Here is a 20,000-nt window from a genome sequence, read left to right on the forward strand (position 1 = left end):
AAAGGATAGAGATAGTGCATTGTATTTTCAAGCACTTTTTTTTTGGACCCTTTTCCTATTTTGTCTATGCTGATTGTAAAAGAATGACAGTCACTTTGGTTTAGGTATTTTATTGAAACGTCCTGATTAGGAAATGTTTGCATTAAGGAAAACAAGCTGTCTAACTTTGTTGGGTTTTAACCTGTTCCTCCTCTCTGAAATAATTTGCCCAGTTTTAGAAAAAATTCTCTCTGCAGGCACAGAGGTTGCGATTATGCAAAGTCTTCTCTTCATAGTGTCAGTTAAGCATTCATAAAGAACTTTTCGTGCTTTCCACCAAGTGAGTGGATCTTCATTTCTTTGAATCAGGGGCTCTGCTTAGTAACCCCTCATTGCTGCCATTGCTTCTGATGTGGCATTCCTGACAGTAAATGAATTAGCCACCCGCTCATCAAAGTCCCCCCACACTGAATCTTGCTCAGAAGAGGTGATAGGAAGCCTATGCTCAGCATGAGGTTCATTCACCTGCCTGCTGGACCAGAGTGCTGAAGCTGCAGCCGTTTTACTCTTGCTGGCCTCATCTACTGCTGCTGGATCGTGAAAGCCCTTCTGCTTAAATCTTGGGCAAGCAGGGTCGACTCAGCCAACAAGCTAAAGAATTCAATTCGGTGAAAACGTTGTTGCATGTCAGCAGCCAATTAATTCTAGGGATGGCTGACGCGAAACTGGCGTTTCGACGCTGTATCGAGATCCCGAAGCGCAGATGTGTCGAAATACTGCTCCGAGCTGTGATTCGACACACCCATGTCACGTGACTACGGCTAAACGAAGCACCGAGGTGTTTAATCAGGTGCGCCTGTCGAAACTGCTTTGATTAAAAGGGGCGGGAACAAACCACACAGTACACACATCTGAATGAACCTCATTCCCCACAGTTTAAAAGTGAAGTTAAAGGGGGGGGGGGGGGGGGGGGTGAAACAATCAGTTTCAGTCAATCTCGAGTACCTATAGAGTAGTATTGCATCCTTCATATCTCCGAAAAGTCTTTAGTTTTATTATATTTATAAAAGAAATATGGGCTGTACCGAGTCTTTCCGGAAAAAAACGAGCGCCTGGAGGCGGATCGTGTGGGCGGAGCTAAAGAATGACGATCACGAACAAAGTGGTGACGTCCTCAAGCGTGGAGAGACCCATGGCTATCGATCTCAGCTAATAGATATATGATCCAGAATAATTCGGAGGCTGAAATAAATTGAACAGGAGAGACAACAACAGCAGGACATCCGTCTCTGTGGTATCTACTGTATTTAGTGCCTGTCAACATTTGTGTGTGTTTACTCGCAGTTTATGAGGACATGATTCGGTTTATGGACTATTGTATGTGATTAAACCTTAGCAGTAGCAAGCAAAACGGTTTTGCACGTCAGACAAGTGTACATAGAATAACAATAGAGTCCGTTAGCTTGTAACGTTGGAGTAACGTTAACCTTTAGCGCATTTGAATGACGAAGCACGTGATCGTGTCGTTTACTGATGTTTACTCACGCGACGAGCTGCTTCCAAAGCAGGACCGAACCTTTATCGCTGGGACCGCTCCGTCAAAAACACACTTCTTTGGTATGATTTGGTGAAGTCCTGATAGCAGTGAACGGTGGAGATCCACTTTTGCGACGCGACTGAAGCGATGGTGTGAAGCTTCCCGTCATTTCTGCGTTCAAATCGGGTCAAATGCAGCGCTGCCTTCCCGGAATGCTGTACTGAAGCATTGATGTCACCCTTAGGAATAAAGTGGAGCGCGGCGCCTGGATCTGCACCTGAGTGTTTATGGGCGTGCATTTCCTCTCTCGCTCTAGTCGCGCGCGCACCCTACCGGGAGAAGAGCCGTACGGCCCATATAAGGACCTTCCGCTCTATTAACGTCAAGTCGAGCCATACTCGAAAAAAACTCTCCGAAACTTGTGAGAAACCGGAGGGAGTATTTTTAACTCAGAAATACTCCATCAAACGTCCAACATTAGTTTTTGAAACTTTGTCTATGTTTAGGATGGGAATCCAAGTCTTTAACAGTGTAAAAAGCTCAGTATGCATGAAACAGCATTTCACCCCCCCCCCCCCCCCCCCCTTTAATTAATCTTCACATCGTAGGTTTTTGTGAGAGGAGAGAGATTTTGTGATATAGCCTAAGTGAGATTTATTGTGCGCTATGGTTAGTTATATTTAGGCTAGATTTAAATGAGATATAATGGCTTAGGTGTCAGTGACAGATAGGATAGATATAGTAACACATTCATATAGGCTAAATTAGAATTATAGATATAGAATATATAGAAGATATATATCCATAGGTGATATATATTTTTATTTTATTAGTTTATTTAATAGGGACCAAACATATTCATGAACATTGTTGTATAAAAATACACCATGTAAATATGCCAGAATTAGTAAAAAAAAAAATTCTCATCTGCAGTCCCTAAGCAGATAACATAAAAATAACAAAGACAGCCAACAATCATACAACCTCATTCACATTCACCTAGCCTAAAAATATATTTAAAAAAATACACTAATGCAAAGACATTGTTCATTCACCTCTATACTACATTCAGATTTACAGTGTAAGTGTACATGTACTATTGAAAAAATATATGACAGTTAAATATGAGTACACCTCTGGTTTTCAAGAAGCCACGGTTTTAAGTGAGTTTTAAAGGTATTGAATGTAGGAAATGACATTCTCTTATTGAAAGGGGCAAGCTATTCCAGAGTTTAACACCTATTACTGACAAAACATTTTGCCCAAAAGTAGTGCGGCTAAATGGTATTACGCAGTCTCCTTTGACATAGGCCCGTGTATCACCTTCACTGTCAAGTCTTTGAAAAAAGCCATGCAGTGGAGTGTTAGGGTGGTAAAAGATGAGGAATCAGTTGCAGGGATAACAGTGTTTATTAGGGGACAAGAGTAAACAAAATCAAAATCACAGCGAGAAAAAGTGAGTCCTTGGTCAGAAAGGGAAACAGGGATGATGCCAGCCAGGTACAAGAAAGTACTACATCTGCCCAACAGGGGGCATAGGAGAAAACGTTCTCAGAGCAATTGGTTGAGCAGGTCCAAACCGCAACACTGGAGAATGGAGATATTAATGAGTATGGTCCAAAGTCAATGTGGTAGGAGAGTTCACAGACAAACAAGTGGTGATGTAATGTCACAATGGTAGGGGGAGAGAGAAAAAGGGTAAACCTGGAGAATGGAGGAAGGGACCTGGCAGTGGAGGCTGAAATCCTGGGTGGCAGACAGGCAAGGGAGATCCGAAATGGAGAATCAGCAAGGTAGGGATCTGGCAGCCCGCGTAGACAGGGAAGCTGGGAGCAAAAGAAAAAGGAGAGGGGAAAACAAACTAAAACTGAACTAGCTAGACGGGAGCTCAAAAAATAAAACAGAGCAATAGCAAACTCCAGAAAGAAGGCAGGAAAACAAGACTATGACTAATACTAATATTTAGGGATGGCTGACGCGAACCTGACGTTTCAACGCTGTGTCGAGATCCCGAAGCGCGGATGCTTCGAAACGCTGCTCCGAGCTGTGATTCGACTCACCCATGTCACGTGACTACCGCTAAACGAAGCACCGAGGTGTTTCATCAGGTGCGCCTGTCGAAACGGCTTTGATTAAAAGGGGCGGGAACAAACCACACAGTACACACATCTGAATGAACCTCATTCCCCACAGTTTAAAAGTGAAGTTAATCCATCTTCACCTCGTGGGTTTAGTGAGAGGAGAGAGATTTTGTGAGATAAGTGAGATTTATTGTGCGCTATGGTTAGTTATATTTAGGCTAGATTTAAATGAGATGAGCTATATTGACTGATCAGTGACAGATAGGATAGATATAGGCTAGTAACACATTCATATAGGCTAAATTAGAATTATAGATATAGAATATATAGAATTTTATATATATATATATATATATATATATATATATATATATATATATATATATATATATATATATATATATATTCATAGGTGATATATATTTTTGTTTTATTTTATTCGTTTATTTAATAGGGACCAAGCATATTCATGAACATTGTTGTATAAAAATACACCATGTAAATATGCCAGAATTAATAAAAATAACTACTTTTCATCTGCAGTCCCTATAGGCAGATAACAAAAATAACAAAGACAGCCAACAATCATACAACATCATTCACCAAAAAACTAAACAAAAAATTACACAAATGGCAAGACATTGTTCATTCACCTCTATACTACATTCAGATTTACAGTGTAAGTGTACATGCACTATTGATAAATGTATGACAGTTACATATGAGTACACCTCTGGTTTTCAAGAAGCCACTGTTTTAAGTGAGTTTTAAAGGTGTTGAGTGTAGGACATTCTCTTATTGAAAGGGGCAAGCTATTCCAGAGTTTACCACCTATTACTAACAAAACATTTTGCCCAAAAGTGGTTAGCCTAAATGGTATCACGCAGTCTCCTTTGATACAGGCCCGTGTATAACCTCCACTGTCAAGTCTTTGAAAAAAGCCATGCAGTGGAGTGGGAGCAAGATTATGTCACATTTTGTATTCTAAACAAGTGTACTTAAACGCCTAAACGCTTATCAAAGCTTAAAAATGTATGCTTCTCTAAAATATCGCAATGATGAAATAACGAAATCTCGTACTACATCTGGTGTAAAGTGAGATGTGTGTATTGTATTGACCCAGAATGCAGGATCCATTAACTTAATTTTCAGTAATTTTCACTCATTTGTATGTCATAATTCATATTTTTTAATAAAAATGTTATGGAACAAATGACACATTGTGGCTTTATTTCTTTTAATAATCTTAATTTTTCAAAAAAAACAAAACAAAAAAATAAAGTTATTTACAATGAGGAGGCTACAGGTTACAAAACCAAGTAGTTGTGAGCCAGATGTTAAAAACGTTTTTGTTTTTTTACATAGTAGATCCAAGGGGGTAATCTAGCGCTCGGAAAGCGTTCCACCCCTAGGGGCTGCCATTGCTAACCAAGCCATCACCTGCTGTTAGCATCCCATTGACTCCCATTCATTTTTGAGTCACTTTGACAGTGAATAACTTTACATCTGAGGCGTTTAAAAACTCCATTTGTCCATTGTTTATTTCTAAAGAAACATGACAATGTATAAAAGGCTCCATTACCTTGTATCTTACACTATCGCCCCGCAGCAGCTGTTTTTGTAAAAATAGGCTAACGATTGCGTCATAACCAACGCGACCCTGTCGCACAGTTGAGAAATTACCGTATAGACCTGAAGAGACGCTCGCAGGCAATCTTTTACTGTCTATGAGACAATAGGGGGGACGTGGAGACATGTCCTGGAGACTAGTCTGATAAAGTCAAGGGGGAAGAATGGGGAGAAGCCCATAGTGAGCCAAAAGCAACGGGAGAAAATATTTAAACAACGTGATTCAGCTTTCGCTTTCCACATCTACTAGAAGACATACAGCTGTCAGACAGAAGGCTCACGTCACATCTACGTCGTCAAGCTCAGTCTGAGCCTGCGCAGTTCGCTCAGCCATCAGGAAGTGAGTGCCCCTAGGTTGACTTCATTCTTTCGCCGTAGACGTCAATGGGAACGCTCGGTCCATTTCTTTTACTGTCTATGAGTAGATCACAGTCAAGGTTATTTCAGATCAATACACGCCAGTGTCCACTAGATGGCATCATGGAAACGAGTGTCGGGTGTTGTTTCGAAGCTTCGGCACATTTGCTTCAACTGTTTCAGTGCTTCACGAAGCCTCGGTCTGCCCATCACTACTAATATTAATAGAACATTACTGAAGCAAAGGCAAGATATCAGTCTCAAAATAACAGGCAAGAGCCAGGTAACTCTAAGCAGAGATTCAATCTGGCACTGGACAGAAGACAAGAGGAGAATACAAAGGGTGACAAACGAACTAAAACAGGTGTGAGCCCTAATGAGATAACCAGGTGACAAGAGGGGCGGAGTAACAATAGACAACAAACAAGTTCAAAGCTGATCAGACGCAAGATTATGTAGCCTCATTTTTTTTTTTAATACTAAACAAGTGTACTTAAAACGTTTGAAATTATCAAAGCTTAAAAATGTATGCCCCTCTAAAATATTGTAATTATGAAATGACAATGCTTTTTTTATCAAAAATCTCATACTACATCTGGTGTGGGAGCATTTCCATTTGGAAACAGCACATAAAGTGAGATGTGTGTATTGTCTATTGTATTGACCCAGAATGCATGATCCATTAACTTAATTTTCAGTAATTTTCCCTCATTTGTATGTAGGCTACTTGCTAAAAAATATTTGTTTTTAATAATTTTTTCAAAGGCTGGAAATTATATGTAAAAAAAAAAAAAAATCGACTAAGTCCTTCAACAGCAGAGCAATTCATATTTTTTTAAATAAAAATGTTATGTATTGTGGCTTTATTTCTTTTATTACAGTTAATTTTTCATGACAAAAAAAATGTTATTTACAATGAGGAGGCTACAGGTTACAAAACCAAGTAGTTGTCAGACAGATGTTAAAAACGTGTTTCAGTGCTTCACGAAGCTGTTCAAGCTGTTTCTGGATGACTTTTTGTAGCCCCCTTGCAATTAAAATAACTTTAGATGCTGTCACATACCTGCGATGGAAGCAAAAAATAATAATAAAATAAAAACATGTAAAATGCATTGGGTCAAATTGTATTTAGAAAAAAAAATCTAGGACAATGATTAAAATGCCTCATAAATCAGATATTTTTTAAAATTAATGTAAAGATGAATTTATATAATAATGCAGAAACCTTTCTGCACTGATTTCAGCTGTAACTTCTTCTAAAGGTCTTAAGATCTTGCAGGCTCTGTTCACAATATCCCACTCATCAGTGGTCAGTGTTGGCAAGCTGGGGCAGACAAGGGCGAGTGTGGCAATGATGGCATCCTTTTGCTGCCAAAATCTTTGCAGCATGTAGAAGGTAGAGTTCCACCTTGTCACCACATCTTGTTTGAGCTTTAATTCTTCAAAGCCCATCTGTCTCTGAGTTGCTCTGAGACGCTCTGATGCAATAGTGCTCCTGTGAAAGTGCTCAACCATAGTTTTTACCTTCACCACAACCCCTGAATATGTTTTAAACCTTCCCTCACGATAAGGTTTATAGTGTGGGCAAAGCAAGGCAAGTGTGTCCATCCAGCCTTCCGAATTGCAGATTTTATGTTGCTAGCATTATCAGATATGCATGCAATGACTTTATCAGTAATGCCCCATTCTCCACAGATTCTCTGGAGTTCTGCTTCCAGGTCTTCAGCTGTGTGCCTTTCTGTAAATGAAAAACAATCGAGTAGCAATGATGACAGTTTAAAATCCTGATCAATGAAATGGCAGGTCACAGCCATAACACTATTTGTGGTTAAAGACGTCCAGCAGTCAGTTGTCAGACATACAGCAGAGGCACGGTTCACTTTAATCTTCAGCTTAGCTCTAACTGAGCTATACATTCGGGGCAACAGTGTTTCTGAAATGGTCTGTCTGCTTGGAAGAGTGTAAGATGGATCAAGTGCCTTGGTGTAAGCGCAGAATCCTTTGTTACAATGGAAAAGGGTTGGAAGTCAAGGGCAATCATTTTTACGAGCTCATCATCCACTTTACTCTGTTTGACAGGGTCAACTCTGTCTCACATAGTGCTGAACAGATGTGTTAGCGTGCACATCTGTCCCTGCTACAGGTCTGGGAGGTTGAACAGTGGCAGCAGTCTCAATGGTGTCACCACTACCTGGGACTGGGAGTGCTACTGACTCATCTGTACTCTGTTGCCCTACTTGTGTGAGCAGGGCAGTCGGGTGTTTTGTTTGTAGGTGACGCCTAAAATTTGATGTGGATCCTCCTGAGCCTGAAAATACATTATTGCACATGTGGCATCCACAAAGAGCTGACAGAAAAAAGGGTTTTCAAAAGAACAACCCCAAATAAACAATCCCTTAAAAGGTGCAAAAACACTTTTGATCTTCGACTATGCCACCCTGGGAATTTCACCCAGAGAATATTACCAGCGCACAGGTTACCTACTAATGACAAGGAAAATGGAGACACAGGTATTCAATACAAAAAACACAAAGTTTATTACAATTCTTTAAAATAGAATCTCAGGCACAAGAAAGTGGAAAGCCCCAATCATTCAGATATTTTTAAAAGAACAGAAGCTGCGGCCTCTGCCAAGAAATGCTTAGGCAAAAGGTAACCGTTCCCCCTCACACTCACAGCACACAGGCCCCAGTGAAGTGATCAGTCACGGCAAACGGTGTAAACACCACCACCACAGAAGAGAAGGGAACCGTCAATTTCCCCACTCAGGAAGGCCGCAGCTCCTAAAGACAAACACACACACACACACACACACACACACACACACACACACACACACACACAAAAGAAAGAAATTAATCAATTGCATGAACAGGCAAGTGAGTGTCAATTGTTCATCCACCGCCAGCCCTTAGTAAGGGAGACCTTACTGGTCGAGGTTTTTCACAAAACAAAAATAATAAACAACCAGATTTCAATTAAACCAAAAAGTGGTTGACCAAAAAAGGAAGTTGTATATGGACATACAAAACAAAGTTTCAATTAAACAATGCACAAAATAAATCAAAACTCAAAAAAAGGGACAAAAGGACAACTACAGGTGTATTATACACAGTTCACAAATCAATAATTAGGTCAGAATTCAAACAAGTGATCCAAAACAAAATTATAAAGAAGGAAATAATGAATAATTAATGATAATGAACACAAACAAATATCTTAATCAAAAACAAAGCTCAAGCCACAAAAAAATATAAGGATGAAAATACAACTCGAAGCAGCATGTATCAACACAACTATGACAAAACAGCGGTGGCGTCACTGCACTGACTGCAATCCTCCGTCACTAAGCATGTGGAATCCGGTACACAAAAAGATGAGAGGTCCCCTTAAATTGTTCACAGTAGTCATTCATACATCCCAACTACAAAATAATGCAAGAATGTTACTACCTGACCAGTTGTTACACACGAAGACAAGCCATTAAAACCAGTTATAACCGCACCTGAAGGGCACAAACGCCCGCACAGCAACCGGCAGATGCAACCGGGAAGGTCCTAAACCCACGTCTGTGATGGACGCTAAATTACCACATCAAACCGTTGCCCACTAAATAAAAGCAATAAACAATTCAGCTGCTACTCCTACACGCTGGATATCTCTGTTTACCATGGTCTACTTACCTCAAAACGGTCGCAGCACCCCACCACACCACGCAGCACCAGACAAAGGCACGCTAACAACAGAACGAGAACCCCACAGGTGCGCTCTAACCTAAATACGGGCGGAACTTAATGACGTCATGCCATTTACTCCAATGCAGGCAAATGGGCTTCAAGCTCATCATGCCACACACAGTTTGCACTTTGCTTTGCTTAGTCCTATTTCCTCAAAGTGGATCCAAATGTTGCTCCTCTTTCTTGAGGTCATTTTCTGGAAGGTTGCCTTGCTTTGCTTCACTGACTTTTTTATCTTTTTACAAAAAAATAAATAATAATAATTAATTAATATCTATCCACTTTTATTCTTTTATTTAAAAAATGCTTTTTATGAATATTTAGGTTTAAGTTATCAGTTTAATTTGTTACCTGTTGTAGGCAGTCAGAGTAATTTTAAAGAAATGTTGAAAGAAGCGTTTTGGTTGTATCCAACTCCAAAAATAACAAAAAACCCGTAGGCTATTCAAAAGTATATTGTGCTGGGAGTTTAAAATCCCGATCAATGAGATGGACTCCCTGCCAAATGACCCCTCTCTTTATAGTCTCTACCTGATCTCTACCCTCTTTATAGTCTCTACCTGATCTCTACCCTCTTTATAGTCTCTACCTGATCTCTACCCTCTTTATAGTCTCTACCTGATCTCTACCCTCTTTATAGTCTCTACCTGATCTCTAACCTCTTTATAGTCTCTACCTGATCTCTACCCTCTTTATAGTCTCTACCTGATCTCTACCCTCTTTATAGTCTCTACCTGATCTCTACCCTCTTTATAGTCTCTACCTGATCTCTACCCTCTTTATAGTCTCTACCTGATCTCTACCCTCTTTATAGTCTCTACCCGATCTCTACCCTCTTTATAGTCTCTACCTGATCTCTACCCTCTTTATAGTCTCTACCTGATCTCTACCCTCTTTATAGTCTCTACCTGATCTCTACCCTCTTTATAGTCTCTACCTGATCTCTACCCTCTTTATAGTCTCTACCTGATCTCTACCCTCTTTATAGTCTCTACCTGATCTCTACACTCTTTATAGTCTCTACCCGATCTCTACCCTCTTTATAGTCTCTACCTGATTGCCTAATCCTAACCCATCCTCTGCACCTAATCCTGAACCTACAAATATTGGGGATGTAATAAGAATTCGTCACAGCACCTGTTCAAATAACTTGCCACGTAGCCTACTGGAAATGCTTAAAACGTTTTTTATTTATTTATTATTAAATAGGCCTCCATTTTTATTAAAATGCGAAAAACTGTAATTTTAGTTAGGTTTATTGTGCATGCAGATTGTATTTTAAATCAGAGAGTTTATAATGACAATAAACAAAGACTGGTTTGGGCTTCTCTTTCTATATACTTCAGACAAAAAGAACATCTGTGTTTGTGAGTCAATGTGTGCATGTGCAAAACAAACACCATTAATTTGAGCGAATGAAAAGGCAATAATCAGCACAATGTGTTCACCAAATAACTTTAATAGTTTCAATATGCAGTGACACACAGATTACTTACCTGAATTTTTTTAATATAATAACATGACAATCAATGACAAATAATGACATCAAAGTAGCCTGCCGAGCATTCGGCTTCGTACTCTTTTGAATTGCTGTCGCTGTACTTTAATGTCATCGGCTACACTGATCGGTCTTTGCAGCGTTGGTTCATGTCCAACAAGCCCACTGACTGAGTTGTTTGAAAAGAGATGTGTATCTTTGCATTATGACATCAGAAAACCTATGAATTGGCTTTTTGAACCGGTTCATTGAGCCGGACTGTCTGAAAAGAACCGGTTCGTGGAAATGAATCAGACTTTGCATCACTAGCAGTGAGCTTATCAAAAAATTTTTTTGCATAAATGAATAAAGCATTTGCCTAGTGACATGTAACCTGGCAAGTATCTTCTTTCACCAAATTGCAACACAGACCCCTGTGCTAAAACACACATGTGGAAGAGGCAGAATGGATAAATTATAACTCAAACAATAAAAGAGGATCTCTATAAGCCCATTAATGGCATGTTTGTGTGACGAAGGCTCAGGTTGGTTGGGATCCATGTGAAGTTTATTTAAATAACACAGTATCAGAGTACAAACGGGCTTAGATTGAATCCCCAGGCAGAACAGCAGTGTCAGAGGAAGGGCAAAAAGAATCGTCATAACAGGCATAAGGTCAGGGCAGGCAGCAATCAGAGTCCAGATTCCAGGCAAACAATCAACAAAAGGCCGGCAAAACAGGATCGTCACGAAGAGTAAGGCAGAGTCAGTCCACAGGCAACGGTAACACAGGGAAACATCTCGCACCATGAGATGACGGATGGCACATTTTTTTGCTGGTTGTCTTGTCAATATTTTGATATAAAAAGGAAGCTGAATTTGAGTTGTTATTGTTCACGTGTGTTAGTGCTGACGCCCCGCGATATAGGCAGACGTTTCAATGGTTCACTGTTGGTTTTATCATATCACACATTTCATGACGGCTCTTTGATGAGGCTCAAACTCGAGTCTTTCCGCACGGGAGCCTGACGCTCTAATGATGAGGCTCAAACTCAATTTTTTCCGCACAGGAGCCGGACGCTCTAATGATGAGGCTCAAACTCGAGTCTTTCCGCACAGGAGCCGGATGCTCTAACAATGAGGCTCAAATTTGAGTCTTTCCGCACGGGAGCCTGACGCTCTAATGATGAGGCTCAAACTCGAGTCTTTCCGCACGGGAGCCTGACGCTCTAATGATGAGGCTCAAACTCGAGTCTTTCCACACGGGAGCCGGACGCTCTAATGATGAGGCTCAAACTCGAGTCTTTCCGTACAGGAGCCGGACGCTCTAACGATGAGGCTCAAACTCGAGTCTTTCCGCACCGGAGCCGGACGCTCTAATGATGAGTCTTTCCGCATGGGAGCCTGACGCTCTAACGATGAGGCTCAAACTCGAGTCTTTCCGCACGGGAGCCTGACGCTCTAATGATGAGGCTCAAACTCGAGTCTTTCCGCACCGGAGCCGGATGCTCTAATGGTGAGGCTCAAACTCCAGTCTTTCCGCACGGGAGCCTGACGCTCTAATGGTGAGGCTCAAACTCCAGTCTTTCCGCACGGGAGCCTGACGCTCTAATGGTGAGGCTCAAACTCCAGTCTTTCCGCACGGGAGCCTGACGCTCTAATGGTGAGGCTCAAACTCGAGTCTTTCTGCACGGGAGCCGGACGCTCTAATGGTGAGGCTCAAACTCGAGTCTTTCCGCACGGGAGCCGGACGCTCTAATGATGAGGTTCAAACTCCAGTCTTTCCGCACAGGAGGCCGGGCACTCTAATGATGAGGCTCAAACTTGAGTCTTTCTGCACAGTAGCCGGACGCTCTAATGATGAGGCTCAAACTCGAGTCTTTCCGCACCCGAGCCGGACGCTCTAATGATGAGGCCCAAACTCGAGTCTTTCCGCACAGGAGCCGGACGCTCTAATGATGAGGCTCAAACTCGAGTCTTTCCGTACAGGAGCCGGATGCTCTAACGATGAGGCTCAAATTTGAGTCTTTCTGCACCGGAGCAGGACGCTCTAATGATGAGGCTCAAACTCGAGTCTTTCCGCACGGGAGCCTGACGCTCTAATGATGAGGCTCAAACTCGAGTCTTTCCACACGGGAGCCGGACGCTCTAATGATGAGGCTCAAACTCGAGTCTTTCCGCACCGGAGCCGGACGCTCTAATGTTGAGGCTCAAACTCCAGTCTTTCCGCACCGGAGCCGGACGCTCTAATGATGAGGCTCAAACTCGAGTCTTTCCGCACGGAAGCCTGACGCTCTAATGATGAGGCTCAAACTCGAGTCTTTCCGCACAGGAGCCGGACGCTCTAATGATGAGGCTCAAACTCGAGTCTTTCCGCACCGAAGCCGGACACTCTAATGATGAGGCTCAAACTCGAGTCTTTCCGCACGGGAGCCTGACGCTCTAATGGTGAGGCTCAAACTCGGGTCTTTCCACACAGGAGCCCGACGCTCTAATGATGAGGCTCAAACTCGAGTCTTTCCGCACTGGAGCCGGACACTCTAATGGTGAGGCTCAAACTCGAGTCTTTCCGCACGGGAGCCGGACGCTCTAATGATGAGGCTCAAACTCGAGTCTTTCCGCACCGGAGCCAGGCGCTCTAATGATGAGGTTCAAACTCGAGTCTTTCCGCACAGGAGCCGAACGCTCTAATGATGAGGCTCAAACTCGAGTCTTTCCGCACGGGAGCCTGACGCTCTAATGATGAGGCTCAAACTCGAGTCTTTCCGCACGGGAGCCGGACGCTCTAATGATGAGGCTCAAACTCGAGTCTTTCCGCACCGGAGCCAGGCGCTCTAATGATGAGGTTCAAACTCGAGTCTTTCCGCACAGGAGCCGAACGCTCTAATGATGAGGCTCAAACTCGAGTCTTTCCGCACGGGAGCCGGACGCTGTAATGGTGAGGCTCAAACTCGAGTCTTTCCGCACGGGAGCCGGACGCTCTAATGATGAGGCTCAAATTCGAGTCTTTCCGCACAGGAGCCGGACGCTCTAATGATGAGGCTCAAACTCGAGTCTTTCCGCATGGGAGCCGGACGCTCTAATGGTGAGGCTCAAATTCGAGTCTTTCCGCACAGGAGCCGGACGCTCTAATGATGAGGCTCAAACTCAAGTCTTTCCGCACAGGAGCGAAATAACAGCAGTTTTACGTGCACATTTCTCATTAGTTCGCTTCCATTACACCGACAGATATGTTTCAGAACCAGCCGCAATCAAAACAATCAGCCGGATTCTCCAGATTCGGGCACGGGCCAGATATTATCGCTGACGGGACACTTTTGGCCCGCGGGTCGCCAATTGCTGACCACAGACCTACAGAGTCAGAATGAGGAGATCTAACAAATGATTTGAACATTATATGATAACATTATAAAATAACTGCCCGGGTTATTTTATGATATTAGCCTAGTTATATTTTAAAACAGCCAGTCATTGTCGCCATTCATTCAGGGAAAAGGCATTTAAAACATAGACAGATTATGGAGTTATATCAGAAATGACATCAGGCAATGGCAGTGCGAGTTCAGAAGAATGCAAGAGATAAACTTCTTCAAGCTCAATAACATCCACAGCAAAAAGAAAAAGAAGGTAAGAAACATAGTCTGAAAACTTTGCCCATTAATTAGATGTGCAAGACAAACCGGAGAGTTTTGGGGCTGTTATGGACAATTAATGTGAACATGCACGTTGCACTGTTGTGTGGTGGACTTGCAGCGAATTTCAGTGAATGAATAGAGTCAGCGTTTTAATATCATTGCTCCATAGTTTGTTTCTTGTATGATTGTTAGGCCTGCTGGTATAAAATATATACTCTTTTCCATTCAGTCAAAATTACAGGTTTAATTTCTTCAGGCTCGTCCTAGTCGTCACCCTGACATGACAGCGCGTAGAGTTAAATAGCCTATAATGTCAATGACTTATTTTATTCAAGATTTCTTTCTTTTTCCAATAGGCATTTTATTCAAGCTTTCTTTCCTTTTCCAATAGGCATTAAATAGCAGTGGGCTATATAACAGCATGTTGAAATGATTTGCCAAATTATATTTTTATTAAAATGATTAAATTTTACAGTAGCCTATTCAGGTAAGGTCAGGTTTGCTGATGTGCGTTTTATTTAGGCCCTGTGCGCCGATCGGAGACAGATTTTACTGCTGATATTCTGGGGGATACAATGTTAGCCAATAGCTCATGCTTTGGTGAGGTAGTCAGGTTTTTCGCGTTCATTTTTATTTCCTGTGCAGTACAGGCTCTTTGTATATGACTGTAAACAGTTCAATAACTCTTATTTAAAGGTTTACTGTAGGCCATAGTCATTTGCATTAGGCTACGTTTGCAAGAAGGATCAACTGTCAAAAAATGTGTTTTATTTAAGCTTATATCAGGAAATATTTTATTAATGTTTTTACTCTACAGTTGTTTAGTTGTGTCAAATTAAATAAATGTATTACTTTAAATTCATATTTAATTTGATTAAATAATAAATGAAATTTACATTGTAAATTAGTAACAATATTTACTGTATATAATAGCAACATTTTATGTCAAATTCAAATTAAATAAAATCTACTTTTCTCAGTTTTCATAGTGAAAATATGAAATGTGCCATAGTTTAGTGGAAGATTGCTGCCATCTACTGGAAAACAAACACTTTTGCTAGTGCTATAGTGAATAGTTTGTGCATGAATGCTAGATGTTATTATGTCTTGCTCTTTGTGTTTAGGCTGTCTTTGGTTCTATTTGTGTTTAGGCTGTCTTTGGTTCTATATGTGTTTAGGCTGTCTTTGGTTCTGTTTGTGTTTAGGCTGTCTTTGGTTCTATATGTGTTTAGGCTGTCTTTGGTTCTATTTGTGTTTAGGCTGTCTTTGGTTCTATATGTGTTTAGGCTGTCTTTGGTTCTGTTTGTGTTTAGGCTGTCTTTGGTTCTATATGTGTTTAGGCTGTCTTTGGTTCTATTTGTGTTTAGGCTGTCTTTGGTTCTATATGTGTTTAGGCTGTCTTTGGGTCTATTTGTGTTTAGGCTGTCTTTGGTTCTATTTGTGTTTAGGCTGTCTTTGGTTCTATTTGTGTTTAGGCTGTCTTTGGTTCTATTTGTGTTTAGGTTGTCTTTGGTTCTGTTTGTGTTTAGGTTGTCTTTGGTTCTATTTGTGTTTAGGCTGTCTTTGGTTCTGTTTGTGTTTAGGCTGTCTTTGGTTCTGTTTGTGTTTAGGTTGTCTTTGGTTCTATTTGTGTTTAGGTTGTCTTTGGTTCTATTTGTGTTTAGGCTGTCTTTGGTTCTATTTGTGTTTAGGCTGTCTTTGGTTCTATTTGTGTTTAGGCTGTCTTTGGTTCTATTTGTGTTTAGGCTGTCTTTGGTTCTGTTTGTGTTTAGGCTGTCTTTGGTTCTATATGTGTTTAGGCTGTCTTTGGTTCTATTTGTGTTTAGGCTGTCTTTGGTTCTATTTGTGTTTAGGCTGTCTTTGGTTCTATTTGTGTTTAGGCTGTCTTTGGTTCTATATGTGTTTAGGCTGTCTTTGGTTCTATATGTGTTTAGGCTGTCTTTGGTTCTATATGTGTTTAGGCTGTCTTTGGTTCTATATGTGTTTAGGCTGTCTTTGGTTCTATTTGTGTTTAGGCTGTCTTTGGTTCTATTTGTGTTTAGGCTGTCTTTGGTTCTATATGTGTTTAGGCTGTCTTTGGTTCTGTTTGTGTTTAGACTGTCTTTGGTTCTATTTGTGTTTAGGCTGTCTTTGGTTCTATATGTGTTTAGGCTGTCTTTGGTTCTATTTGTGTTTAGGATGTCTTTGGTTCTATTTGTGTTTAGGCTGTCTTTGGTTCTATTTGTGTTTAGGCTGTCTTTGGTTCTATTTGTGTTTAGGCTGTCTTTGGTTCTGTTTGTGTTTAGGCTGTCTTTGGTTCTATTTGTGTTTAGGTTGTCTCTGGTTCTATATGTGTTTAGGCTGTCTTTGGTTCTATATGTGTTTAGGTTGTCTTTGGTTCTGTTTGTGTTTAGGCTGTCTTTGGTTCTATTTGTGTTTAGGTTGTCTTTGGTTCTGTTTGTGTTTAGGTTGTCTTTGGTTCTATTTGTGTTTAGGTTGTCTTTGGTTCTATTTGTGTTTAGGCTGTATTTGGTTCTATTTGTGTTTAGGCTGTCTTTGGTTCTGTTTGTGTTTAGGCTGTCTTTGGTTCTGTTTGTGTTTAGGCTGTATTTGGTTCTATTTGTGTTTAGGCTGTCTTTGGTTCTGTTTGTGTTTAGGCTGTCTTTGGTTCTATTTGTGTTTAGGTTGTCTTTGGTTGTGTTTGTGTTTAGGCTGTCTTTGGTTCTATTTGTGTTTAGGTTGTCTTTGGTTCTATATGTGTTTAGGCTGTCTTTGGTTCTATTTGTGTTTAGGTTGTCTTTGGTTCTATATGTGTTTAGGCTGTCTTTGGTTCTATTTGTGTTTAGCCTGTCTTTGGTTCTGTTTGTGTTTAGGCTGTCTTTGGTTCTATTTGTGTTTAGGTTGTCTTTGGTTCTGTTTGTGTTTAGGTTGTCTTTGGTTCTATTTGTGTTTAGGTTGTTTTTGGTTCTATTTGTGTTTAGGCTGTATTTGGTTCTATTTGTGTTTAGGCTGTCTTTGGTTCTGTTTGTGTTTAGGTTGTCTTTGGTTCTATATGTGTTTAGGCTGTCTTTGGTTCTATTTGTGTTTAGGCTGTCTTTGGTTCTGTTTGTGTTTAGGCTGTCTTTGGTTCTGTTTGTGTTTAGGCTGTCTTTGGTTCTATTTGTGTTTAGGCTGTCTTTGGTTCTGTTTGTGTTTAGGTTGTCTTTGGTTGTGTTTGTGTTTAGGCGGTCTTTGGTTCTATTTTTGTATGATGATTCACCATCACCAGCCTTTGTTTATAATATCATGAACACAATGATGGAATGGGCTGTGATGCAAGGATTGTTTTCAATTCGATGCTGGGAGTTATTGCAGTAATTGTATTTAATTTGTAATTGTATTGTATTTGCAGTAATAACATTTATGGTCTACTTGTATTTGGTTATGGAGTAACTAATAAATCTTAATTGGTGAAAGTATATTATGTGCATATTATGTATTATGGAGTATGGATTATTTATCATAGATGAGGTATCAACAGTGAAGCACACATTGGCGGTGGGCTGTCGGTGCGCGCTGGAGGCCCGCGTGTGGGGGGGGGGGGGGGGTACTCATCAAATTTCTTCTTTCTTCAAGGTTGGCAGGTCTGTGTGTTGTGAGAGTGAATGTGTGACAGTGTGTGTATGTGTTTGAGAGAGTGAGTGTGTGTGTTTTTGTTAGTGTATGAGTGATTGTGTTGTGTGAGATTGTGTGTATGTGTTTTGTGAGGGTGATTGTGTGTGAGTGAACGCGCGTGTGTGTGTGTGTGTGTGTGTGTGTGTGTGTGTGTGTGTGTGTGTGTGTGTGTGTGTGTGTGTGTGTGTGTGTGTGTGTTCGTTCACTGATTAACTGTCACTGTGTGTGTTTTGTAGTGTGGATCATGGAGGAGAGATCAGGATTACTGCAGGACTACACAAATGTACGTCTAAAAACTCACTCACTCACTCACTCACTCACTCACTCACTCACTCACTCACTCACTCACTCACTCACACACACACACACAGTATGATTCATAAGCCTTTTGAAAAGTGGAGACATTGGTAATGTCCTCATATTTCACAAAAACATGCCCCCACACACACAGTAACTCTCTCTCTCTCTTTCACTCACTCACTCACTCAAACACACACACACACACACACACACACACACACACACACACACACACACACACACACACACACATGTTGGTCTATGTGGTTTACAGGGACTCTCCATAGGCGTAATGTTTTTTATACTGTACAAACCGTATTTTCTATCCCCTTACACTGCCCCTGCCCCTAAACCTACCCATCACAGGAAACATTCTGCATTTTTACTTTCTCAAAAAAACATAATTTAGTATGTTTTTAAGGCCATTTGAATTATGAGGACATTTGATATGTCCTCATAAACCACATTTATAGTGTAATACCTGTGTAATACCCATGTAGTTATACAAATTTGTGTCCTCATAAATGACATAAACAGGCTCACACACACACACACACACACACACACACACACACACACACACACACACACTCGCGCGCGCGTGATCTTTCCCACTTACTTAACATTGTAACGTTAGAATCGAGTAATTTTTGTTGTGTGTGGTTCAGGTGGCAAAGTCTCGTACCGCTCAGATCAGGGGAAGTGTTTTATAGAAATAAATCACAATTATTTTGACCACATTTGTCCCCAAATGGTATGAGTGTTAATGGCTAGTGGTTACTTTAGCTATACATGAGCTAACTACCAACTAACCTTTTTGGGCAGACTGGCTCTTCAAATGACGGATGATATTGGAGGTTGTCGTCTGGCTGTCCGTCCATGATTTTAATGTTGCATGTCTTGCAACGCGCAACGTTCGTGTGTGTAACGTTCGTCTTTTGCCATCTTGCGAATAATTGTTGAAGCCGAAAGCGATGACCCTGGCCCCCAGTATCCCTCTGGGCTGGCTGACATGCTGATCTAAGTGGGCGTGGTGTGCGTAAGGTACGAGAGGGCATGACTGATGATAGTGTCGCTATCCAGTCATGACAACGCTATTCTCAACATGCGCTTCAGCTGGGCCAACTTTATGCTTATTAAAGGGGGGGTGAAATGCTGTTTCATGCATACTGAGCTTTTTACACTGTTAAAGACTTGGATTCCCATCCTAAACATAGACAAAGTTTCAAAAACTACGTTTGGACGTTTGATGGAGTATTTCTGTGTCAAAAATACTCCTTCCGGTTTCTCACAAGTTTCGGCGAGTTTTTTTCGAGTATGGGTCTATTTGACGTTAATAAGAGCGGAAGGTCCTTGTATGGGCCGTACGGGCTCTTCTCCCGGTAGGGTGCGCGCGCGCGCGTGACTAGAGCACGCTGTAAACAGTCTCTCAGCTGCAGATCCAGTAGTCTGTGAACGGCGCCGCGCTTCACTTTATTCCTATGGGTGACGTCGAGCGACTTCAACGCCTCAGCACAGCATTCCGGGAAGGCAGCGCTGCATTTGAACCGATTTGAATGCAGAAATGACGGGAAGCTTGACAACATCGTTTCAGTTGCGTCTCAAAATGGATTTACACGCCACTGCTGTCACAGG

The 20,000-nt window shown here is 41.3% G+C and overlaps 1 protein-coding gene across 1 annotated transcript in view; it reads left to right on the top strand.

The window, feature by feature from the left end:
* The window catches only part of LOC137049974 (uncharacterized), a 79,636-nt gene that overhangs the window by 46,800 nt on the left and 12,836 nt on the right, over window positions 1–20,000 (top strand). The window contains exon 5 of the mRNA XM_067428722.1: window positions 18,302–18,348. Coding sequence (XP_067284823.1) covers window positions 18,302–18,348 — 47 coding nt within the window. The remainder of the gene's footprint in view (window positions 1–18,301; window positions 18,349–20,000) is intronic.

The sequence above is a fragment of the Pseudorasbora parva genome, chromosome 20, assembly GCF_024679245.1.
Source record: "Pseudorasbora parva isolate DD20220531a chromosome 20, ASM2467924v1, whole genome shotgun sequence".
In the NCBI taxonomy this organism is placed as follows: Eukaryota; Metazoa; Chordata; class Actinopteri; order Cypriniformes; family Gobionidae; genus Pseudorasbora; species Pseudorasbora parva.